Raw genomic sequence first — 26,579 nt, 5'->3', positions numbered from 1 at the left:
ACTCAAGTGCCAGACTCTGCAAGAGAGCCGCTCTTCATCGCGGTGTAGCTTGCTGTCCAGGTTTCGAGAGGGTGCGTTTTCTGGATGAGGTATCGAATATATTGCTTCCTCCTGCTTATACCTCCCGAGGAGATCACGAATGTAAAATTAGAGAGATTCGAGCGCGCAGGGAGGCTTTCAGACAGTCTTTCTCACCGCGAACGATACGCGACTGGAACGGGATGGGGGGGAGGGGGGGGGGGGCAGTCTTTCAAAATAACTTCCGCCGCCCACCATAAAGTTTAGATTTTTTACTCTGTTGCCGTACGGCGAAGTCCTAAGCCTTTTCCTTATACACAACTGGCCATTAAAATTGCTACACCACGAAGATGACGTGCTACAGACGCCAAATTTAACCGACAGGAAGAAGATGCTGTGATATGCAAATGATTAGCTTTTCAAAGCATTCACACAAGGTTGGCGCCGGCGGCGACACCTACAACGTGCTGACATGAGCAAAGTTTCCAACCGATTTCTCGTGCACAAACAGCAGTTGACCGATGTTGCCTGGTGAAATGTTGTTGTGATGCCTCGTGTAACGAGACTTTGATAAATGTCGGATTGTAGCCTATCCCGATTGCGGTTTATCGTATTGCGACATTGCTGCTCGCGTCGGTCGAGATCCAATGACTGTTAGCAGAATATGGAATCGATGGGTTCAGGAGGGTAATACGGAACGCCGTGCTGGATCCCAACGGCCTCGTATCACTAGCAGTCGAGATGACAGGTATCTTATCCGCATGGATCGTGCAGCCACGTCTCTATCCCTGAGCCAACAGATGGGGACGATTGCAGGATAACAACCATCTGCACGAACAGTTCGACGACGTTTGCAGCAACACGGACTATCAGCTCGGAGACCGTGGCTGCGGTTACCCTTGACGCTGCATCACAGACAGGAGTGCCTGCAATGGTGTATTCGACGACGAACCTGGATGCACGAATGTCAAAACGTCATTTTTTCGGATCAATTCAGGTTGTGTTTACAGCATCACGGTGGTCGCATCGAGGTGAATGCACATTGGAAGCGTGTATTCATCATCGCCATACTGGCGTATCACCAGGCGTCGTGGTATGGGGTGCCACTGGTTATACGTCTCGGTCACCTCTTGTTCGCATTGACGGCACTTTGAACAGTGGACGTTACATTTCAGATCTGTTGCGACCTGTGGCTCTACCATTCATTCGATCCCTGCGAAACCCCACATTTTAGCAGGAGAACGGACGACCGCATGTTGCAGGTCCTGTACGGGCCTTTCTGGATACAGAAAATGTTCGCCTGCTTCCCGTTATTACGGCCAGAGTTGGTTGTTCTGGGTACTTATTTCTCAGGATGTATGCACCCAAATTGTGCCAAACTGTAATCACATGTCAGTTGTAGTATAATATATTTGTCCAATGAATGGCCGTTTATCTGCATTTCTTCTTGGTGTAGCATTTTTAATCGCCAGTAGCGTATTTTGTTTTTCACTTGCGTGTGTCAGTCCGTATGTGCTACTCAGTCCTCAAATCGGCCGTCGGCACAGCTGCCGGGGGCACAGACAGCGGCCAGTGGCGAGAAGTTGACGACTTCCTGGCCTGCACGAAGCCCCGTTAGACAACCTACATCTAGTGCGGCTCGCACCGAGTAACTGTTCGCTTCGCTTCCCACCGCAGTCTGTCCTCTTCTTCTGTTGCACTCGCAGCACCAACCTGTTACCTGTGCCTGTTCCCCTCCGCTGTCCACCCACCTCAACCGCCCACCACCCCTCCAAATCTCGCCACTGTGTCCATCTCATCATATTCCTTCCCCGCAGTCTGTCGGAACGTTTCACTGACCGCGCACGTCCTCAGGACCTGGACACGCCGCATCTTGGTCCCCGGCTGCTGCATCGCGTGTGTCTCCGGTTCCGATTCGCCATCGGCATCCTAAGGGATCCCTAGCGGAAGCTTATTTCTACGTTGCATTAGTGTGGACTGTCGCAGGATGCAAGGGTAAGTCAATGGAGCTCTTAATGGGGCAAAGTGAAAAGTTTTCCTCGTTGGTGTTAGAGCTAGTATTTGAGCTACGTTGGTGCCAGGTGTATCACGACGCAAGGGAATCGCCACATTTCGCACCAGGTTTTCCCAACATCAACTTTCTGACTGCTTCGATGCTGCCGGTGACGAGTTCCTATACTGTGCCAACCTCTTCACCTCAGAGTAGCACTCACATCCTACGTCCTCCGTTACTAACTAGAAATATTCCATCTCTGCCTTCCCCTACAATTATTACTCTCTACATCTCTCTAGCTCGTTGCATATTAATTCCTCTCTCACTCATGCAAGTTATTCCCTGGTGCCGCGCGGGTTTTGCCGAGTGGTCTGGGGCGCTGCAGTCATGCACTGTGCGGCCGGTCCCGGAGGAGGTTCGTGTCCTCCCTCGGGCATGGGTGTGTGTGTTTCTACTTAGGATAATTTAGGTTGTATTAAAATTCTTGGAGAAGAAGTAAAAACTTTGAGGTTCGCCGATGACATTGTAATTCTGTCAGAGTCGGCAAAGGACTTGGAAGAGCAGTTGAACGGAATGGACAGTGTCTTGAAAGGAGGATATAAGATAAACATCAACAAAAGCAAAACGAGGATAATGGAATGTAGTCGAATTAAGTCGGGTGATGCTGAGGGAATTAGATTAGGAAATGAGACACTTAAAGTAGTAAAGGAGTATTGCTATTTAAGAAGTAAAATAACTGATGATGGTCGAAGTAGAGAGGATATAAAATGTAGACTGGCAATGGCAAGGAAAGTGTTTCTGAAGAAGAGAAATTTGTTAACATCGAATATAGATTTATCTATCAGGAAGTCATTTCTGAAAGTATTTGTTTGGAGTGTAGCCATGTATGGAATTGAAACATGGACGATAACTAGTTTGGGCAAGAAGAGAATAGAAGCTTTAGAAATGTGGTGCTACAGAAGAATGCTGAAGATAAGGTGGATAGATCACATAACTAATGAGGAGGTATTGAGTAGGATTGGGGAGAAGAGAAGTTTGTGGCACATCTTGACTAGAAGAAGGGATCGGTTGGTAGGACATGTTTTGAGGCATCAAGGGATCACAAATTTAGCATTGGAGGTCAGCGTGGAGGGTAAAAATCGTAGAGGGAGACCGAGAGATGAATACACTAAGCAGATTCAGAAGGATGTAGGTTGCAGTAGGTACTGGGAGATGAAGAAGCATGCACAGGATAGAGTAGCATGGAGAGCTGCATCAAACCAGTCTCAGGACTGAAGACAACAACAACAACAACAACAACAACAAGTAGTGTGTAAGCTTAGGGACTGATGACCTAGGCAGTTAAGTCCCATCAGACTATTAAAAAAAAATCCCTGGTGTCTTACCACATGTACCATCATATTTCCCTTCCTCTACAGCTCTCCAACACTATGCAAGTTAATCCCTCTCTCACTCTAGTATCATCCAAGTTATTCGCTGATACCTTATCACTTGTACTATCACCTCTCCCTTCATCTTATCAAAGCTCTCCTCGTCGATTTACGAATAAACCCCCCAACCGTTATCTTATTGGAGCAGCTAATTTTCGACGTTCTTATTCCGCACCACATGTGAAACGCATCAGTTCTGTTCTTTTCCAGTTTCCACGCATTGCATGATTTAATACCGTACAATTGGTTCAAATGGCTCTGCGCACTATGGGACTTAACTTCTGAGGTCATCAGTCCCCTACAACTTAGAACTACTTAAACTTAACTAACCTAAGGACAACACACACATCCATGTCCGAGGCAGGATTCGAACCCGTGAGCCGGCCGGGGTGGTCGAGCGGTTCTAGACGCTACACTCTGGAACTGCGCGACCGCTACGGTCGCAGGCTCGAATCCTGCGTCGGGCATGGATCTGTGTGATGTCCTTAGGTTAGTTAAGTTTAAGTAGTTCTAAGTTGTAGGGGACTGATGACCTCAGAAGTTAAGTCCCATAGTGCCCAGAGCCATTTGAACCATTCGAACCTGCGTCCGTAGCGGTCGCGCAGTTCCAGACTGTAGCGCCTAGAACCGCTGGACCACCACGGCCGGCTGCCGTACAATTCTGTGCTCCAAACGCTCATTGTCACAAATTTCTTCCTTCTTTTTTCGCGCCTCAGTGAAGGATTATCTAAGAAAGCTTTCGGCTATGCCAAACGAAATTTTTGTCAGTGGTGTATTTCCGGTTGTTCTGCCGAATCGTTTTTTTACCATTTTACTGACATAGCTGACAAACCCGGCGTTGCTCCGATTTTCATTTTGCTAATTTCCTACTTGGAACGAAATGAAAAATTAAACAGTGTTTGTCGTGTAATATCGAAAATATTTCATTTTCATGTGTTCGTGAAACCCCATCGAAATTATGAAACAGTCGTAGAAAGAAATATGCATAGTGTACAGATCTATAAGCAGATGTACTTCACGCGTCTACAACGCGATTTTATAAACGTCTCTTATGACAACGCCTCTTGATAATTGAATAGACGTCTATTCTTCCCGCCTACAACCGTTTGCGGTTCTTTGCAGTTGAAAGCAGTCAAAAGCGGTGCCAGGTATCAGGGATTTCCTTAACTTGACTCGACTGTAGGAGTGTCTTCAGTACTAAAGAGTAAATGTGTTAAAACTTCCTGCACGGAGTACCATCGTTTTACGCATCTCTGTGTTTATCACATAATGTCTCTTCAACTACGCGTCGCACAATATATTTGTGTAGGTACATTCAGCGGCTTGTGTAGATATGGTCTGCGAAATATGATGCGAATACAGTTAGTAGCAAACAAATAATAAACGTCATCTATGATGCGGTAGCCTTTCAGACATCTCGCTGGTCATCACCTCATATCTCCTGAACTGTTATAGGTAGGGGGGATGTTACAGAAACATGTTCAAATGTGCGTGAAATCTTGTGGGACTGCTAAGGTCATCAGTCCCTAAGCTTGCACACTGCTTAACCTAAGTTATCCTGAGGACAAACACACACACCCATGCCCGAGGGAGGACTCGAACCTCCGCCGGGATCAGCCGCACAGTTCATGACTGCAGCGCCCCAGGCCGCTCGGCTAATCGCGCGCGGCGTGGATCTTACACTCACAGCGATTGTTTCCTGACTGTGTGGAATATGTGTACCAATTTTGATTGAAATCGATCCATTGGTTCAGGAGGAAATACGTACACAATAGAAACTGAAGAGCCAAAGAAACTGGTACACCTGCCTAATATCGTGCAGGATCCCCTGGAGCACGCAGAAGTGCCGCAACACGACTCATGTCTGGAGAGGTGCTGGAGGGAACTGACACCATGAATCCTGCAGAGCTGCCCAGAAATCCGTAAATGTAAAAGCGGGTGGAGATCTCTTCTGAACAGCACGTTGCTAGGCATCCCAGATAATGTTCATGTCCAGGTAGTTTGGTGGCCAGTGGAAGTGTTTAAACTTGGAAGAGTGTCTATTGAAATACACTGTGGCATTTATGGGTGTGTAGGTGTCGCATTGTCCTGCTGGAATTGCCGAAGTCCGTCGGAATGCACAATGGACACGGGTGGATGCAGGTTATCAGACAGGATGCTTACATGTCACCTGTCAGAGTCGTATCTAGACGTATCAGGGATCCCATATCACTCCAACTGCACACGCCCCACACCATTACAGAGCCTCCACTAGTTTGAACAGTCCCCTGCTGTCTTTGAAGGTACATGGATTCATGTGGTTGTCCCCATACCCGTACACGTCCATCCGCTCTATACAATTTGAAGCGAGATTCGTCAGACCAGGGAACATGTTGCCAGTCATCAACAGTCCAATGTCTGTGTTGACGGGCCCAGGCGAGGCGTAAAGCTTTGTGTCGTGCAGTCATCAAGGGTACACGAGTGGGCCTTCGGCACCGAAACCCCATATCGATGATGCTTCGTCGAATGGTTCGCACGCTGACACTTGTTGATGGCCGAACATTGAAATCTGCAGCAATTTGCGGAAAGGTTGCACTTCTCTCAAGTTGAACGATCCTCTTCAGTCGTCGTTGGTCGAGTTCTTGCAGGATGTCGGAAATTTGATGTTTTACGGATTCCTGATACTCACAGTACACTCGTGAAATGGTCGTAGCCGCGCGGGATTAGCCGAGCGGTCAGGGGCGCTGCAGTCATGCATGGACTGTGCGGCTGGTCCCGGCGGAGGTTCGAGTCCTCCCTCGGGCATGGGTGTGTGTGTTTGTCCTTAGGATAATTTAGGTTAAGTAGTGTGTAAGCTTAGGGACTGATGACCTTAGCAGTCAGGTCCCATAAGATTTCACACACATTTGAACATTGTTTTGAAATGGTCGTACGGGAAAATCCCCAGTTCATCGCTACCTCGGAGATGCTGTGTCCTATCGATCGTGCGCGGACTATAACACCACTTTAAATCTGACTTAAATGTTTGTTTACCTGCCATAGTAACATCAGTAACAGATCTAACATCTGCGCGCAGACACTTATTGTCTTTTGTAGGCGTTCTGCCTGTTTACATATCTCTGTATTGAATACGCTTGCCCATGCCAGTTTCTTTAGCACTTCAGTGTGTAATATGAATGCATTTCCACAACCTAACAAGCCGTATTCTTCAGCTGCTGCGAGTTTTGCTGTTATGTGTAGTCTCTGTCTGGACTGGACTTTATCACAGAATTTATAGCCCAGTTCGAGTTGAGAACGTTACTGTTAGCGAAAAAACAAATCAGTGATTTCTCTATTTCAAGACCACGCACTACTTCATACTCAGGTGCTGGTGGTTCTGTTGAAATGCTGAAAATACCTTATGCTCAACAGCGCTCAGTAAACTCCAAAGGCGATTCTTTCGCTTGTTTTTTTTATTATTTTTTTATATGAATACGTAAAATGATGTCCCTACGGAGACCGTTACCGTTTACTGAATGGCCTAGTGTCTCATCATCAGTTGGTGTACGGTTCTAAATGTATATTTGGGTAACATTATAAACGTCAATGCTGCAAGGAAACAAAATAAAATTCCTAACGTTTACAATCGTTTCTGAATATTTACAATCATTTCTGAAACCCTACATTCATCGCGGTCGTAGTCCTCCAGATCCACGATGGGATAAAAAAAAAATGTTTTGAATGCATCCTGATGTTCTATTTACACCGTCATTTGCGTTGTGGATTCGGCTCGGCTTTGAGAGGTAAGCGTATCGGCATTAGAAGCCGTGCAAGTGTTGACGTCACACGGCTATCACGGCAGGCGATTCCGTGTGGAGTTAGCACTAGGAGCCACAAGGAGCAATCGAGGTTCACTCGCTGCTACCACGGACACCTATGCATTGGTTTGCGAATTATAAGCACTTAGATTTGTGACCCAGACATACAAAAAAATTATTTACTCTTACGCAAAATACCGCCTATTTACTCTTTTTTGTTTCACCCATTTTTACACATTTCAGCGCAGCCTGGTGTTACCTCATTTATTTTTCCTGATCGCCCATTTTCTTTCAGAGTGCAACAACTTTTGAAAGTAGCACATACGTCTACATCTATGTGTATTTAAAGTTTTAGAAAGTATTCTGTGATTTTAAGAACCTTCAACATCGCAGCACGTCAGCAATCGTTGGTTAATATATGAAAAAAATAAAAACCCGTCTCGATTGCGAAAAAAATACCTAGTGTTGTTAAGCCAGGTTTATGGCGGGTCATCGCCCATCGAGCATAGGCCGGTGTTAGGTGGAGCGTACACCATTAAGTAAAGTTGTGGTTTTGACTTTGTACACATGTACTGTTCGTGTCTTCCTTTTCTTTTTCGTTTATAAATGTATAGCTGTCGTGTTCTTTTAATCATTGACAAAGGTCTTCTTAGGCACTTGTGGATTTTATTGTTATTCTGAAGAAGGTGTAGTTATCTTCTCGAAACCTGGGATAACACTTAACACTAGGTGCTTTTTTCGCAATCGAGGCGGGTTTTTAGTTTTTTAATATTCTGTGATTTGATGATGAATACCGCATTATGCAAGACACGTTTGGAGTTTTGGAGTTTTATTACATTTGAACGTTTAGAGAAAACATTTGGTACAAAAAAAAACGTTAATACGTAATAACAAATTTGGCCGTCCTGGTTAGCCGAGCGGTCCCCGGCACGAATCCGCCCGGCGGATTTGTGTCGAGATCCGGTGAGCCGGCCAGTCTGTGGATGGTTTTTAGGCGGTTTTCCATCCGCCTCGGCGAATGCGGACTGGTTCCCCTTGGTCCGCCTCAATTACACTATGTCGGCGATTGCTGCGCAAACAAGTTCTCCACGTACGCGTACACCACCGTTACTCTACCACGCAAACGTAGGAGTTACACTCGTCTGGTGTGAGACGTTCCCTGGGGGGTCCACCGAACCGCACAATAGCCCTGGGGTCGGTGTGGGGCGGCGGAGGGGTGAAGTGCACTGAGGTAGTCGTCGTGGCGTTGTGGACCACTGCGGCTGCGGCGGGGACGGAGCCTCTCCGTCGTTTCTTGGTCCCCGGTTTAATACACAATACATAGAATAACAATTTTACGGGAAGGAAATAAAGTAACCCGTTGATAATAGCACAGTAAGCGCTGAAACATGTCTGGGCAGAACAAAATTCCAAAAGTTACTTGGATAAGCCGGAACTCCCAATCCAGTTATGTCAGCAAGCACGGAAATAAGAACTGCAGCATCATAAGATCATCATTCTGTAATTGGAGCAAAGCAGCGATCGGCAAAAATTGCTAAACATCAAATTTAAAAAATGTCTTGTGACTAGGGCCTCCCGTCTGGTAGACCGTACGCCTGCTGCAAGTTTACATCTACATCTAAATTTATACTCCGCAAGCCACCCAACGATGTGTGGCGGAGGGCACTTTACGTGCCACTGTCATTACCTCCCTTTTCTGTTCCAGTCGCGTATGGTTCGCGGGAAGAACGACTGTCTGAAATCATACGTGCGCGCTCGAATCTCTCTAATTTTACATTCGTGATCTCCTCGGTAGATATAAGTAGGTGGAAGCAATATATTCGATACCTCATCCAGAAAACACACCCTCACGAAACCTGGACAGCAAGCTACACCGCGATGCAGAGCGCCTCTGTTGCAGAGTCTGCCACTCGAGTTTGCTAAACATCTCCGTAACGCTATCAAGTCTTTCGAGTAGGCGCCACTTCGGCGACTTGCGTATCGATGGGGATGAAATGATGATGATAACGACAACTCAACATCCTGTCCCTGAACGGAGAAAATGTCCGTCCCAGCCGGGAATCGAACCCGGGCCCTTAGATGTGACAATCTGTCGCGCTGACCAATCAGCTACCAGGGGCAGACATAAACAACAAAAGTAACTATCATGCACTACACTTTACTATAAATATTCTATTCCCTAATCATTAAATAAGGTATCATGCTATCATCGTTCAATGTGTTTTGTGTGGAGGAATGATGATCTGATGCTTAATGGAAAATAAATTTAAATTTACTATATCTTTTAAACAAATAAAGTTACAAAGTTGATATTTACAACGTTTGTTATTTTAATGATGCACTTCTGTATGAAATGTCGATCGTTAAGATCGACTGAAGCTTTCAGATTCTAGCTTTCAGGTCTTTGTTGTAAAGCTTGGCAATTTCACTTTAATAGCAAATCCTAAACTATTCTATATATGATCAATATTCAAGTTTTATTGGGATTATCATGAAAATTTATGGGGGATGGCACATTAAAATTACTGTGGCTTGATTCCCTGCATTATTACAGAATTAAACAGTTTTCATAAATGTTTCCCTTTACGGCCGATGTTAGGTCCGCCATATTTAACACTGCTACGTCTCCTCGGCCACAAACGGCTCCTAATGGGTTTCCCTATGACGTAGGTTCTCGTCTGTCTCACTCGAACACTACAGCGCTTACGCCTCAGTAGACAAGAGACGCCTGTGAGTTTCCCCATCTCGTGGTGAATCTGCGCCCTTTGTGGCACGCGGTCCTGGACGACAGGGTCCGTTCCACAATTCCTGTAGGCTGACTCTTTCGGCCATATACTTAAATGAGAGCGCAATGCTCATTAACTCACACTATCAACCTACGGATACGAGTGTTCTGCTGCCTACAGACATTATACATAAAAACCCGCTCTTTTCAAATATTCGTGGCACAGAAAGGAAAGTATCACGAAAGTTACAGGAATAAAGATCAGTCTCTAGCTTTGCTGATCAGCTCTTCCGTCTTTCAACAAGATATCGCAAGACCGCGCGATGTGTGTGTTGCGCTGACCGACACGATACAAAGGGTTTTGGACGGCTGCCTCAGCCACGATATTCTGCAGATCTCTCATCCGCTGAAGACACCTGATCACGAATTGCAAAAGATCGGGATGCCACCACTCCAGCAACTACTGCTGATGGACTCTGGCATACAGTTGAATCATTATCGAATTAACGCCCGTATCTCTCATGCCAGCTGGCCAGTTGCACCCAGAGGCGTCTGTTATAGCCCCAAATCACTTACAGATTTGATCTTCTGCTCCGCCTGCTGTACTGTGTACAGGCAATAAATCAAAGGTCAGTACTTGCTATCCTTCGTGTTGCCATTTTAATGGGGAGTCTTGTACGTACTAAGTAGCTCCGGACTTGTTGCCCTATCGTACACCTGACTTGTCCACATAGCTCATAAACTTTCGCTTCCCGGGTCTGCCAGGAAACGGAGCTGCAACTTTCAAACTCGGTCTTGTCTTATCTCAGAGAAATTAACTGCCGACCGGGGAAAGAAAAAACTGGAGCGGAAACTCGACCTGCTGCCGACCACACCACACAGCTCCACCGAGGGCAACGGCCTCTGTGGCGTCACACAATACGGGGAGAAGAGAGACTTTTGACCTGGGCCATATGTCTCGTCAGTCGAAAATGTTTCGAGACTGAATTAATAAAATACAGAAATGAAACTTCCTGTCAGATTAAAACTGTGTGCCAGACAGGGGCCCAAACTCGGGACCTTTGCCTTTCCTGGGCAAGTGCTCTACCAACTGAGCTGCCCGAGCACGACTCACGCCCCGTCCTCACAGCTTTACTGCTACCAGTATCTCGTCTCCTACTTTCCAAACTTCACAGAAGCTCTCCTGCGGACCTTGCAGAACTAGCACTCCTGAAAGAAAGGAATTAAAGCTGTGAGGACGGGGCGTGAGTCGTGCTTGGGTATCTCAGTTGGTAGAGCTCTTGCCCGTGAAATGAAAAGGTCCCGAGTTCGAGTCTTGGTCCGACACACAGTTTTAATCTACCAGGAAGTTTCATATCAGCGCACACTTTGCTACAGAGTGAAAATCTCATTCTGGAAATATGTATAGAAGTTTTTTAAGACGGTGGTTGTACACAGACTCCTCCCATTTGGATTCAACGTACAGAACGTTCAAATAACACAGACCGGAATGGCGCAGCGGTTAGCACAATGGACTCGCATTCGGGAGGACGACGGTTCAAACCCCAGCTATCCTGATATAGGTTTTCCGTGATTCCCCTAAATCGTTCTGAGGCATCAACGGATCACCAACTTAGTATTGGAGGGCAGCGTGGAGTGTAAAAATCGTAGAGGGAGACCAAGAGATGAATACACTAAGCAGATTCAGAAGGATGTAGGTGAATACACTAAACAGATTCAGAAGGATGTAGGTTGCTATAGTTATTCGGAGATGAAGGGGCTTGCAGACGATGGAGGAGCATGGAGAGCTGCATGAAACCAGTCTCTGGACTGAAGAGCACAACAAACAAACAAACAACAACAACACATCGATAACTTCTGACTTCGCTCACCTTTGGTGTGTGACGGCGCTACTGTTTGTGGTGTGTGTGTACTATCTCTGGAAATCCAGGCTTTAAATTCGCTTGCACTGCATTTACTTCCTGCAGTTATGCCCTATAAATGACAGGGTGTGCTCCTGCCGAGATATCTGACGTTATCGACAACGGCCGGCTGCATCCCCGTAAACTGTATAAACTGGGAGAAAGTAAGGTCTAACAACCTTCCATTTAGTTGCATAGATGGACTGCAACTCCACGTGAATACGCTTAGTGAGTCGTGTATCTGTTTTTTGGCTATCATTATTATTACTGACGTTAATTCTCAGGTGAGGAGAACGCTAAAACAGAGTTTTAGTGGCATTTTTATGTCTATTTCTTTTTTACCCCAAAAGTCTCTTATATAATACACTCTGTTTCTTCTTTCTCTTTTCTGCCCACTTCTTTTCCTTTTTCTTCTCCTTGGGCGTTTCTCGAAATTTTTGTTTTCTTATTTTTTTGTCTCTGTATTTTCCCCTGTCTGTCATGTCTTCTGTGGAAATGTTGAATTTATTGAGGCCTTCCATCGTTTCCTTTGCCCAGTTGGTTTTTGCTCTCTTAGTTGTCACTACTTTTGGTCGATCTATTTTCGTTAACCCTGTGTTATGTATGTTTCCGTGGTACTATGCCCTTCTTTCCTGGTTTTGCTTGTTTGGAAATTTGTTGTAACTTCCTAAGGGACCAAACTGCTGAGGTCATCGGACCCTAGACTTACACACTACTTAGTCTAACTTAAACTAGACGGCCGCAGTGGCCGAATGGTTCTAGGCGCTTCAGTCTGGAACCGCGCTGCTGCTACTGTCGCAGGTTCGAATCCTCGGGCATGGATGTGTGTGATGTTCTTAGGTTAGTTAGGTTTAAGTAGCTCTATGTTCTAGGGGACTGATGACCTCAGAAGTCAAGTCCCATAGTGCTCAGAGCCATTTATCCGCTAAATTTCAGTTTAAACATAGGTTCCCAGAGACCATACGTCGTAATATACGTTAGAGGAAAGTCGCCTTATGCGTTAAGGGTTGCTGTTGTCGTTGTTGTTGTGTTCAGTCCGAAGACGCTCGATGCAGCTCTCCATCCTACTCTATCCTGTGCAAGCTTCTTCATCTCCCAGTATCTACTGCACCCTACAGCCTTCTGAATCTGCTTAGTGTATTCATCTCTTGGTCTCCCTCTACGATTTTTACCCTCCAATACTAAATTGGTGATCCCTTGATGCCTCAGAACATGTCCTACCAACCGATCCCTTCTTCTAGTCAAGTTGTGCCATAACTTCTTCTTCTCCCCAACTCTATTCAGTAACTCGCCATTAGTTGCGTCATCTACCCACCTAATCTTCAGCATTCTTCTGTAGCACCACGTTTCGAAATCCTCTATTGTCTTCTTGTCTGCCGGCCGTTGTGGCCGAGCGGTTCTAGGCGCTTCAGTCTGGAACCGCGCGACCGCTACGGTGGCAGGTTCGAATCCTGCCTCGTGCATTGATGTGTGTGATGTCCTTAGGTTAGTTACGTTTAAGTTCTAGGGTATTGATGACCTCTGATGTTAAGGCCCAGGGTGCTCAGAGGCATTTGAACCATTTTTCTAACTTAAACAACTTACAGTAAGGAGAACGCACACACACCCGTGTCCGAGGGAGGACGCGAACCTCCGACGCGGGGTAACCATTGGAACCATGACAAAGCGCTAAGACCACGCGGCCACCCCGCTAGCCGATGTTTGTAATCGTCTCTCCGCGTTCGTACAGTTCTTTTGTCGGTCTCTTTGTCCAGATCCCCACTTTCTGAACTGGCCCATTTAATTTGCAGCACATCGCGTGTGGTTGGATCATACCAACGGCACAAGTTTAAAAACATTGGTCCCACTGCCGTGTACGCAGGGCTGTTGGCGTGGAGATGGTGACGTGTTCGGATGTAACCGGAGCGCATTAGCGCTGTAGTGTGCGAGTAGGGAGCAGGTCGCAGCTGATTAACGGAGATGACTAATGGACCAGGAGCTGCGGCTGCGGTGAAAGCACGGGGCGGCGCTATTTTCGGTGAAAGGTGGCCCCAGCGCCGTGGCAGAAAGTCCGCCCGGGAACAGTCCCACGGCTTTCGGCTCTTGTCCTGCCCTTCATTCACTGCGGTTCCGATTTCCCTCCCGCCGTTCAGTCGCAGCCGGTAGCACGAAGTCTGCGACGGCACTGTTTACACTGTCTAATCAAAAGTGTCCGGACCACGTTGTGTAATGCGAAATTAACCACTAGACCTACGGAGAGCTGGGTCCGTCAGTGTAGAAGCAGATGCGGAGCTTGTTGCTGCCAGCAGAGAGCAATTACACTCCTGGAAATTGAAATAAGAACACCGTGAATTCATTGTCCCAGGAAGGGGAAACTTTATTGACACATTCCTGGGGTCAGATACATCACATGATCACACTGACAGAACCACAGGCACATAGACACAGGCAACAGAGCATGCACAATGTCGGCACTAGTACAGTGAATATCCACCTTTCGCAGCAATGCAGGCTGCTATTCTCCCATGGAGACGATCGTAGAGATGCTGGATGTAGTCCTGTGGAACGGCTTGCCATGCCATTTCCACCTGGCGCCTCAGTTGGACCAGCGTTCGTGCTGGACGTGCAGACCGCGTGAGACGACGCTTCATCCAGTCCCAGACATGCTCAATGGGGGACAGATCCGGAGATCTTGCTGGCCAGGGTAGTTGACTTACACCTTCTAGAGCACGTTGGGTGGCACGGGATACATGCGGACGTGCATTGTCCTGTTGGAACAGCAAGTTCCCTTGCCGGTCTAGGAATGGTAGAACGATGGGTTCCATGACGGTTTGGATGTACCGTGCACTATTCAGTGTCCCCTCGAAGATCACCAGAGGTGTACGGCCAGTGTAGGAGATCGCTCCCCACACCATGATGCCGGGTGTTGGCCCTGTGTGCCTCGGTCGTATGCAGTCCTGATAGTGGCGCTCACCTGCACGGCGCCAAACACGCATACGACCATCATTGGCACCAAGGCAGAAGCGACTCTCATCGCTGAAGACGACACGTCTCCATTCGTCCCTCCATTCACGCCTGTCGCGACACCACTGGAGGCGGGCTGCACGATGTTGGGGCGTGTGCGGAAGACGGCCTAACGGTGTGCGGGACCGTAGCCCAGCTTCATGGAGACGGTTGCGAATGGTCCTCGCCGATACCCCAGGAGCAACAGTGTCCCTAATTTGCTGGGAAGTGGCGGTGCGGTCCCCTACGGCACTGCGTAGGATCCTACGGTCTTGGCGTGCATCCGTGCGTCGCTGCGGTCCGGTCCCAAGTCGACGGGCACGTGCACCTTCCGCCGACCACTGGCGACAACATCGATGTACTGTGGAGACCTCACGCCCCAGGTGTCGAGCAATTCGGCGGTACGTCCACCTGGCCGACCGCATGCCCACTATACGCCCTCGCTCAAAGTCCGTGAACTGCACATACGGTTCACGTCCACGCTGTCGCGGCATGCTACCAGTGTTAAAGACTGCGATGGAGCTCCGTATGGCACGGCAAACTGGCTGACACTGACGGCGGCGGTGCACAAATGCTGCGCAGCTAGCGCCATTCGACGGCCAACACCGCGGTTCCTGGTGTGTCCGCTGTGCCGTGCGTGTGATCATTGCTTGTACAGCCCTCTCGCAGTGTCCGGAGCAAGTATGGTGGGTCTGACACACCGGTGTCAATGTGTTCTTTTTTCCATTTCCAGGAGTGTATATACTGAAGCGCCAAAGACACTGGTATAGGCAGCGTATTCAAATTCAGAGATACGTAAACAAGCAGAATACGGCGGCAAGGCCTATATAAGACAAGTGTCTGGCGCAGTTGTTAGATCGGTTAATGCTGCAATAGCAGGTTTATCAAGATTTAAGTGAGATTGAACGCGGTGTTATATTCAGTGCACAGGCGATGGGACACAGGATCTCCGGGGTAGCGATGGAGTGGGGATTTTGCCGTACGGCCATTTCAAGGGTGTACCGTGAATATCAGGAATCCGTTAAAACATCAGATCTCCAACATCGCTGCGGTAGGAAAACATTCCTGCAAGAACGGGACCATGTACGACGGAAGAGAATCGTTCAATGTGACCGAATTGCAACCCTTCTGCAAATTCCTGGAGATCTCAATGCTGGGCCATCAACAAGTGTCAGCGTGCGAACCATTGAACCAAACATCATCGATATGGGCTTTCGGAGTCGAAGGGCCACTCGTGTTCCCTCGATGACAGCACAGCACCAAGCTTTACGCCTCTCCTGGGCCCGTCAACACCGGTATTAACCTGTTGATGACGAGGAACATGTCGCCTGGTCGGACGAGTGTCGTTTCAAATTCTATCAAGTGAATAGAATTGTATTGAGCGGATCCAGGTGTATGCGTATGCGCTACAGCCCGGAGCTCCTCGACCGCTACGGTCGCAGGTTCGAATCCTGCCTCGCGCATGGATGTGTGTGATGTCCTTAGGTTTAAGTAGTTCTAAGTTCTAGGGGACTGATGACCACAGCAGCTAAGTCCCATAGTGCTCAGAACCATTTGAACCATTTGTATGGGTATGGAGACAACCTCACTAATCCATGGACCCTGCATGTCAGCAGGGCTCTTCAACTTGGTGGAGGCTCTGTAATGGTGTGGGGTGTGTGCAGTTGGAGTGATATGGAACTACTGATACGTCTAGATACGACTCTGACAGGTGACATGTAAGCATCCTGTCTGATAACCTGTATCCATCGTGCATTCCGACGGACTTGAGCATTTTCAGCAGAGCAATGCGACACCCCACACGTCCAGAATTGCCACAGAGTGTCTCCAGGGTCACTCTTCCGACTTCAAACACCTCCGCTGGCCACCAAACTCCCCAGACTTGAACCTTATTGACAATATCTGGGACGCCTTGCCACGTGCTCTTGAGAAGAGATCTCCACCGCCTCGTATACTTGTGGATTTGAGGACAGCCTTGCAGCATTCTTGATGCCAGTTCCCTGCAGCACTGCCGAGTCCATGCCACGTCTGTGTGCTCGCAGGGTCCTACAGCATATTAGGCTGGAGTAGCTCCTTCTTTGGCTGTTGAGTGTATGAAAGGAAAGGTTATCCGTCATAATCATTTACAGACAAAGTGTCTAAGGCGTTCAGCCTGACCGGGTTGCCTCCAAACACGTCTCCATCGATTGTCTGGTTGAAGGCATATGCGACACTCTTCGGTGAAGAGGACGTGATGCCAATCCTGAGCGGTCCATTCTGCATGTTGTTGGGCCCCATCTGTACCGCAGTGCACGGTGTCGTGGATGCAACGATAGACCTCGCCGTATACGTCGGGAGTGAAGTTCCGCATCGTGCAGCCTATTGCCCAAAGTTTGAGTCGTAACACGACGTTCTGTGGCAGCTCGAAAAGCATTATTCAATTTGGTGGCGTTGCTATCAGGGTTCCTCCGAGCCATAATCCGTAGGTGGCGGTCATCCACTGTAGCAGTAGCCCTCGGGCGGCCTGAGCGAGGCATGTCATCGACAGCTCCTGTCTCTCTGTATCTCCTACGTGTCCGAACAACATCGCTTTGGTTCACTCCGAGAGACCTGGACACTTCCCTTGTTGAGAGCCATTCCTGGCACAAAGTAACAATTCGGACGCGATCGAACCGCGGTATTGACCGTCTAGGCACGGTTGAACTACAGACAACACGAGCCGTGTACCTCCTTCCTGGTGGAATGACTGGAGCTGATCGGCTGTCGGACCCCCTCCGTCTAATAGGCGCTGCTCATGCATGGCTGTTTACATCTTTCGGCGGTTTTAGTGACATCTCTGAACAGTCAAAGGGACTGTGTCTTACAATATCCACAGTCAACGTCCGTCTTCAGGAGTTCTTGGAACCAGGATGATGTAAAACTTTTTCATGTGTGTATTACGCCATTGGCATTTTTACGTCCATCATGTTTTTATATTTCCGGTACCACTTGGATACGGCCTTGCTCAAACAGCTAATCTTACTTCATTCATGACTGCACTGTCAGCTACTGGGAAACGCGCGCCTAGATATCTTGAGAAAGCAATGGAGTACTCTAAGGCGCAAAACTGCAACGACGCGTCATTTAGTTCCAAAGATATTAACTATCAAATACTACGTACGTTTTTCTAGGCCCATCTGTATTTATCAGCAAGTCTCCGTAAACACTGAACGGAGCGTTTTACCAATCAAACACCAACTCTACGATACAAATCAGCTCCTTCATTTGTGAACCGCTGTGGGAACGTCCTCAAGGTTAAAAAATCTACTTCGCCCCCGCAGGTGTTCGTTTGGCGCGACGAAAAGATGAAATTCCCCTGCTGCACAATGTGAACCGTTTGACAGATCAGCCTCGTCCACGTCTGTGCGGCCTTGGTCAAATTTCTGGCGCCAGTTCAGTAAGGCTGTACACGACATTGCATACCGTCAAACTTTCACGGTCAAGCTGTGTGCAGTTTAGGCGTTTTCCCCGCGAGAATTCTACTGTGCCGTGTGCGTGAACTGTTGAAGCACGTCTCCACTGCCTCGCACTGAGAAGCGCCTGTTATCTGTAGTGCAGCAGAACTCTCTCTCTCTCCAGGAAACCTGGAACTTGTCACTCTCTCCTGACAATGCGCCAACGTTGTGGGGTGACGCACTGGCTGGCACTCTGGACTCGCATTCGCCAGAACCACGGTTCAGACCTGCGTCCGGCCATCCAGATTCAGATGAGCCGCGCAAATGCCGGGATAGTTTCTTCGAAAGCGCACGCCCGATTTCCTTCCCCACCCTTGAAACAGTCCGAGCTGGCGCTCCGTCTCTAATGACCTCGATGTCGACGGGACGTTTAAACCAGTCTCACTGCTTCTTTTTGTTGCCCGGTGAACATAGCGCGAGATGGGAGGGCACCAGGGAGGTCCCTACGTTACATTAGAGATCCATTATTATCAAGATAAATGTGCGACTGTTGAGCTGTCACCAACGTAACCCACGCTTAGAGATCATGAGTTTAAATAGCAGAGATAGGGGCGCATCAAGAGGCATATGGGTAGTATGAAAAAGTTTATTTAAATAACCGCTACCAGTCACAAAATTTGTTACTACTGTATTATTTATTGAGCAACATGTTTCGGGGAATACCCCATCTTCAGGCTCAAAGGCCTTACAAAAACATATTTTAACATTAAAGTCAAAAAGTTAAAATATGTTTTTGTAAGGCCTTTGAGCCTGAAGATGGGGTATTCCCCGAAACATGTTGCTCAATAAATAATACAGTAGTAACAAATTTTGTGACTGGTAGCGGTTATTTAAATAAACTTTTTCATAATTTTTGATACAGTCACGTCGAAATATAGTCATAATGGCTTTAAATTGTAATATGGGTAGTAATTTTCTCCTCTCTCAGTACACAAATGGAACTCGACATCATCTCGATAAAACTGCTACGACGTACTCTCCGCCATGCAATGGACTTGTATTCGGGATGACGGCTGTTCAAATCCACGCAGATTTACACTACTGGCTACTAAAATTACTACACTACGAAGATCACGTGCTACAGACGCGAAATTTAACCGACAGGAAGAAGATTCTGTGATATGCAAATGATTAGCTTTTCAGAGCATTCACACAAAGTTGGCGCCGGGGGCGACACCTACAACGTGCTGACATGAGGAAAGTTTCCAACCGGTTTATCTTACACAAACAGCAGTTGACCGGCGTTGCATGGTGAAACGTTGTTGTCATGCCTCGTTTAAGGAGGAGAAATGCGTACCATCACGTTTCCGACTCTGATAAAGGTCGGATTGTAGCCTATCGAAATTCCGGTTTATCGTATCGCGACATTGCTGCTCGCGTTGGTCGAGATCCAATGATTCTTGGCAGGATGTGGAATCGGTGGGTTCAGGAGCGTAATACGGAACGCCGTGCTGGATCCCAACGGCCTCGTATCACTAGCAGTCGAGATGACAGGCATCTTATCTGCACGGCTGTAACGGATCGTGGAGCCACGTCTCGATCCCTGAGTCAACAGATGGGGACGTTTGCAAGACGACAACCATCTGCACCAACAGTTCGACGACGTTTGCAGCAGCATGGACTATCAGCTCGGAGACCGTGGCTGCGGTTACTCTTTGGCGCTGCATCACAGACAGGAGCGCCTGCGATGGTGCAGTCGGCGACGAACCTGGGTGCGCGAATGGCAAAACGTCATTTTTTCGGATGCATCCAGGTTCTTTTTACAGCATCAGCATGGTCGCATCCGTGTTTGGCGACATCGCTGTGAACGCACATTGGAAGCGTGTATTCGTCATCGCCATTCTGGCGTATCACCCGGCGTGATGGTATGGGGTGCCATTGGTTACACGTCTCGGTCACCTCTTGTTCGCATTGACGGCACTTTGAACGGTGGACGTTACATTTCAGATGTGTTACGACCCGTGTCTCTACCCTTCATTCGATCCCTGCGAAACCCTACATTTCAGCAGGATAATGCACGACCGCATGTTGAAGGCCCTGTACAGGCCTTTCTGGATACAGAAAATGTTCGACTGCTGCCCTGGCCAGCATCTTCTCCAGATCTCTCACCAATTGAAAACCTCTGGTCAATGGTGGCCGAGCAACTGGCTCGTCACAATACGGCAGTCCCTACTTCGATGAAATGCGGTATCGTGTTGAAGCTGCATGGGCAGCTGTACCTGTACACCTGTACACGCCATCCAAGCTCTGTTCGACTCAATGCCCAGGCGTATGAAGGCCGTTATTACGGCCAGAGGTCGTTGTTCTGGGTACTGATTTCTCTGGATCTATGCACCCTTATCGCCTGAAATTGTAATCACATGTCAGTTCTAGTATAATATATTTGTCCAATGAATACGGGTTTATCATCCCATTTCTTCTTGCTGTAGCAATTTTAATGGCCAGTAGTGTAGATGTAGCACCGGGTGACGCTGAGGTAAGACAATGGACTTATATTCGGGGGGACGGCGTTTCAGATCCACGCAGAGTTTTTATGTGGTTTCCCCAATTCTCTCGATGCGAATACTGGGTCGGTTTCTCTGAAAGGGATTAGGTCAGGGTCCCCTTCCATCCGTCTGCAGTCAGAGCTTGCCCTGAATCTCCAACGACCACGTCGTCGACGGGACGATAAACTCTAACATTCCTCTGAGACCGTTTCAGAGCACATGCGAATACATGTAGAACTACTTCCCATCGCCTATTACTGCACCAGTGTGATTCGAAACTGAACTACATCCTTACGCTCCGACATATTAAGAAACGGTTGTGTTCCTGCACAGCCTGCGGGAACGTTTCTGGCAGTCGGAGGAACGGGTGCAGATATGAGTGCCCCCAAATGGATCCTTATTTAAAGCCCTCTAGTAAATGAACTATTCGACAGGTACCCAAATACCCCTTCATTTTGTGTGAAAACATCGTATACTACATAGTTTGTGACAGAGTGCGATAATACAGTCTGTTAGCTAAATTGTGGTCGGCTTCATCAATAGAAAAATGTATTTAACAGCATACTAAAACAAATTCGAACATCATACGCGAATAAAAGAAAAATTAAATTATGATTAATAATACGTTTAGTGACCCGCAGCGTCGATAATTGTTTGGCACCTCCGAGGCATGCATCAAACCAAGTTTTCCGCTTATTCACCCGAAAAAGAGCAACTGCGTCGAATTTGCGTTGACATCTGTTTCAAAGTGCAGGTCCTTTCTCCCTGTAACTTCTTTTTGACGTAAGACCACACATTTTCAATAGGATTAGCGTCAGGCAGCTGTGACGGACAGTACAGTACCTTCCTTTCCAGTCGCTGCAAAGCCTGCCGCGGTGCTTGGGACCATTGTTTTGTCAATGAACCAGCGTTTGGCGTCGGCATCAAATATCTGTGATGAACGTGATGCGTAAGCTGCACTCACGTCGCTTCTTGCGTATCCCAATCAAGGATTCTAAGTAAACTAATGCTTTATGGACATTGCATGAGGGACACAGGTTCCCCTGTTGGGTTGTGGAAGAACTAAGCCGACATCTTTTACTATGTGTGTGTAATGCCGTCCACACTCGTACTTAACAGACTGTGTATCCGTAGTTAACTGCACTAGATGGATTTTTTGTCTGTTATTGTGGTAACGTGACACACTTAAATGAGGAAAAAAAAACTGGCGCACTAACACTCCCGGACATATAACTCGTTATTAATGTGAGCTGTTTCGTTTTCATTATGTCGTGGTATCAACTGTGGTGCCTGACCCAATTCCATTCGCAGACCCACCTAGAATCATTTCTAATGACTGGAGACTTCAATGCTCGGTTGAACAAGGAACTCCGAAATGACGATAAGTTTTCGGTTGTCCAGTGACATTTCGATGCCTCGTTATACTGTTACTGGTACTTTTTAGTGTTCCCCGCTTTTCGATCAAAAAACTGGGAGCTTGTATAGAAACTAGACTGGAGTTAAAGAGTCGGAGAACATGAAAAAGAGACAGTAGTTAACAACGGAGAGAGAGAGGGTTGTACCGTCTCCCCGATGCTATCGAATCTGTACGTTGAGCAAGCAATAAAGGAAATTATTGATAAATATTGGAACGGACTTGAAGTTCAGGGAAAGGAAGGAAATAATTTTTGTTTGCATAAGACTTTGTAGTTCTGTCAGAGACGGCAAAAAATTGAAAGAGCAATTCAACGGAGTAGATAGTGTGTTGAAAAAAGGTTGTAAGATGAACTTTGACGAAAGTAAAACAACGGTAACACAGTGTAGGTCACTTAAGTCAGAACTAGATTAAGAACTGCGACGTTAAATTTAGTTAGCAGCAAAAGAATTGACTGACGATGGCCAAAGTAGAGAAGGTACGAAATGCTGGCTGGTTGCAGAAATGAAAACATTTCTTAGGAGTTATTACTCGAGATATTTGTCTGGAGGAGAGCCTTTTTATAGAAGTGTAACATAAACTATGAATAGCATATAGGAAAAGGTGATGGTTTTTTACAAGACAGATACAGGTTATGTTCGATTGCTGTAAATGAGACAATATCCTAACTTCTTCCGTATCGTAAGGCGCTTGGAAAAACGACTTCCAATATTTGTACGTACTCGTGTCTGCGTGAACAGCTTTTGTTGAAACAGTCGAAAAGTCTGGAGTCTGGTTCTGAGCTACGGGAATGGCTAGAATACTAGTTAGGTAAGAGAACCCTGCAACGTACCGTGGAATGTTGTCGATGTAGGAGGATATAGAACGACTTGGACAAAATTTCTGTTTGGCTTGGTGAATGGCAGCTTGGTCTATGTTCAAAATGTGCGTGAAATCTTATGGGACTTAACTGCTAAGGTCATCAGTCCCTAACCTTACACACTACTTGGCCTAAACTATCCTGAGGACAAACACACACAGACCCATGCCCGAGGGAGGACTCGAACCTCCGCCGGGACTAGCCGCCAGTCCATGACTGCAGCGTCTAGACTGCCCGGCTAATCCCGCGCGACTCAGCTTGGTCTAAATACCGAAAAATGTAACTTAATGCAGATCATAAGAAAAAGAGCCTCGTAATGTTCGCGTAAAATATTATTAGCCTCTCCTGTTTGACACAGTCATATCGATTAAATAGTTCGGCGTAGAGTAGCAAAGCGATGTGAAATGAAACGAGCACGTAAGATCGATAGCAGGGAAGTCGAATTGTCGACTTAAGTTTATTGGAAGAATTCTAGGAAAGTCTGGTTCATCTGTGAACGAGGCCGCATATATAACAATAGAACTTAGAACTACTTACACCTGACTAACCTAAGGACATAACACACGTCCGTGCCAGAAGCAGGATTCGAACCTGCGACCGTAGCGGTCGTGTGGTTCCGGACTGAAGCGCCTAGAACCGCACAGCCACAACGGCCGGCTTTGCGAGTGGAACAGGGAAGGACGTGACTGGCTGCGCAGAAGGTCCCCTCTGTCATGCACCGCACCGTGACGTTCGCCGTATTTATGTATGTGTAACTGTAGATGTGTTAAGGTGGGCATGCCATTTTGATTTATGTATATCGCCAATGTGCACGTAAGAGAGAGAGACATGGTTACACGTCTCGGTCACCTCTCGTTCGTATTGACAGCACTTTGAACAGTGGACGTTACATTTTAGATCTGTTACGATCCGTAGGTCTACCCTTCATTCGATCCCTTCGAAACCCTACATTTCGGCAGGATAATGCACGACCGCATGTGGCAGGTCCTGTACGGGCCTTTCTGGATACAGAAAATGTTCGACTGCTGCCCTGGCCAGCACATTCTCCAGATCTCTCACCTATTGAAAACGTCTGGTCAATGGTGGCCGAGCAACTGGCTCGTCACAATACGCCAGTCACTACTCTCGATGAACTGTGGTATCGTGTTGAAGCTGCATGGGCAGCTGTACCTGTACTCGCCATCCAGGCTCTGTTTGACTCAATGCCCAGGCGTATCGAGGCCAGAGGTGGTTGTTCTGGGTACTCATTTCTCAGGATCTATGCACCCAAATGGGGTGAAAATGTAATCTCTTGTCGGTTCTAGTATAATATATTTGTCCAATGAATACCTGTTTATCATCTGCATTTCTTCTTGGTGTAGCAATTTTAATGGCCAGTAGTGTAGTAGGGAACTTAGAATGTGTTGCATTACATCGCAGCATTGGGGAGGGAAATGATTGTGCTGCGGGTATCGCAGCAGAGAGAAGGGGAGGGAGAGAGAGAGAGAGAGAGAGAGAGACAGAGAGAGAGAGAGGCGAGTGGGAGATCAGACGGGACGGGTATTTTTAGCGCGGGTGAGCGGACCCGCCCGGACTGCCTTTCACTTCCTGTGCACCGCGCAACGGCTGACCCAGGCCCCAGGCAGCGTACGCCGCTGCCTGCGGCAGAATTCCTTTCTCAGCAGTACCAGATGTGCCCGCAAGCTGTGCGAAGCGTATACGCAGTTTGTTCGAGTCCGTCGATCCGGTTCTAAGTACGGATCTGGGCCAAACATGGACGTGTCCTTCTCAATCAAGTAGCTCCGCCACACACCGTCGGGTGGCTTGCGGGGTATAAATGGAGATGTAGATGTAGATCATTGAGAAGAGTTTCGTATTAAACTCTCTCCGACCTATCAGGCCATGGAGGCGCAACGGTACCGACCGGCCGCCGTGTCGTCCTCATAGGCATCACTGGATGCGGATGTGGAGGGGCACGTGGTCAGCACACCGCTCTCCCGGCCGTATGTTAGTTTACGAGACGGAAGCCGCTACTTCTCAGTCAAGTGGCTCCTCAGTTTGCCTCACAAGGGCTGAGTGCACCCCGCTCGCCAACAGCGCTCGGCAGACCGCGCGGTCACCCATCCAAGTGCTAGCCCAGCCCGACAGCGCTTAACTTCGGTGATCTGACGGGAAGCGGTGATACCACTGCGGCAAGGCTGTTGGCGTTTCGTATTAACGCGTAGTTTCATTACCAGAATGGCATAAGTCCGCAGCTCGTGGTTGTGTGGTACCATTCTCGCTTCCCACGCTCGGGCTCCCGGGTTCGATTCCCGGCGGGGTCAGGGATTTTCTCTGCCTCGTGATGACTAGGTATTGTGTCATGTCCTTAGGTTAGTTAGGTTTAAGTAGTTCTAAGTTCTAGGGGACTGATGACCATAGATGTTAAGTCCCTTAGTGCTCAGAGCCATTCGAACCTTTTTTTAGAATGGCATAACAGTTACATGGTCGTACAGATCTTATAATTAAATATTTCCCTTAGACATTTAAGTTTCATCTTTATCTACGATAATCCTGAAACTTGAAGAAATGAATTAAAACTTTTGCCACAGCCAGCACTCATTCACGTCTTTCTGCTTACTATACGCAAGTGCTCAGCGCAGCACTTTGCTCAACATTGCTGCACGAACTACCCAAGTAAATGCCCTCGGCAATGCAAACTTCAATTCATATACTATGTGATCAAAAGTATCTGGCTCGCAGTCGCGTTCTCGCCTCCCGGGTTCGATTCCCGGCGGGATCAGCGATTTTCACCTACCTCGAGATGACTGGATGTTTGTGGATGACTGGATGTTTGTGTTGTCCTCATCATTTCATCAGTCAGGAAAGTGGCGAGATTGGACTGAGCAAAGGTTGGAAACTTGTGTGGCCGCTGATAACCGCGCATTTGAGCGCCCAAGAAACCAAACGTCATCATCATCATCAAAAGTATCCGGAACCCCTCCCCCAAAATGATACGTTTTCCATATTTGGTGCATTGTGCTGACAGGTACTCCATATCAATGGCCTCAGTTGTCATCAGACATCGTGAGAGAGCAGAATGGGGCGCTCCGCGGAACGCACGGACTTCGAATGTGGTCAGGTGATTCGGTGTCACTTGTGTCATACGTCTGTACGCGAGATTTCCACACTCCTAAACGTCCCTAGGTCCACTGTTTCCGATGTGATAGTGAAGTGGAAACGTGAAGGGACACGTACAGCACAAAAGCGTACAGGCCGAACTCGTCTGTTGGCTGCAGAGACCGCCGACAATTGAAGAGGGTCATAATGTGTAATAGGCAGACATCTATCCGGACCACACACAGATATTCCAAGCTGCTCAGGATGCGCTGCAAGTACTATGACAGTTAGACTGGAGGTGGAAAAACTTGGATTCGACAGTCGAGTAGCTGCTCATAAACCACACATCACGCCGGTAAATGCCAAACGACGCCTCGCTTGGTGTAAGGAGCATAAACATTGGACGATCGAACAATGGAAAAGCATTGTGTGGAGTGACGAATC

The 26,579-nt window shown here is 47.6% G+C and overlaps 1 protein-coding gene and 1 pseudogene across 12 annotated transcripts in view; one reads left to right on the top strand and one right to left on the bottom strand.

Annotated features, from left to right (window-relative positions):
* LOC126294996 (neprilysin-2-like) overlaps positions 1-26,579 on the top strand; it is a 485,741-nt gene that overhangs the window by 299,424 nt on the left and 159,738 nt on the right. Inside the window, exon 1 of one of the 12 annotated variants that reach the window (XM_049987249.1) lies at positions 1,753-2,013. The exons of the other annotated variants lie outside the window; for them this stretch is intronic. Within the exon in view, the coding sequence (XP_049843206.1) occupies positions 2,006-2,013 (8 nt within the window). The 5' untranslated portion in view covers positions 1,753-2,005. Of the gene's footprint in view, positions 1-1,752; positions 2,014-26,579 lie in introns of those variants that run through there. 12 annotated transcript variants of the gene reach the window in all.
* Positions 25,125-25,242, bottom strand: LOC126295573 (5S ribosomal RNA; annotated as a pseudogene).

This window comes from Schistocerca gregaria, chromosome 11 (genome assembly GCF_023897955.1).
Source record: "Schistocerca gregaria isolate iqSchGreg1 chromosome 11, iqSchGreg1.2, whole genome shotgun sequence".
Lineage (NCBI taxonomy): Eukaryota > Metazoa > Arthropoda > Insecta > Orthoptera > Acrididae > Schistocerca > Schistocerca gregaria.
The sequence above is the reverse complement of the archived record's forward strand: the minus strand, read 5'-3'. Positions and strand labels throughout refer to the sequence as shown.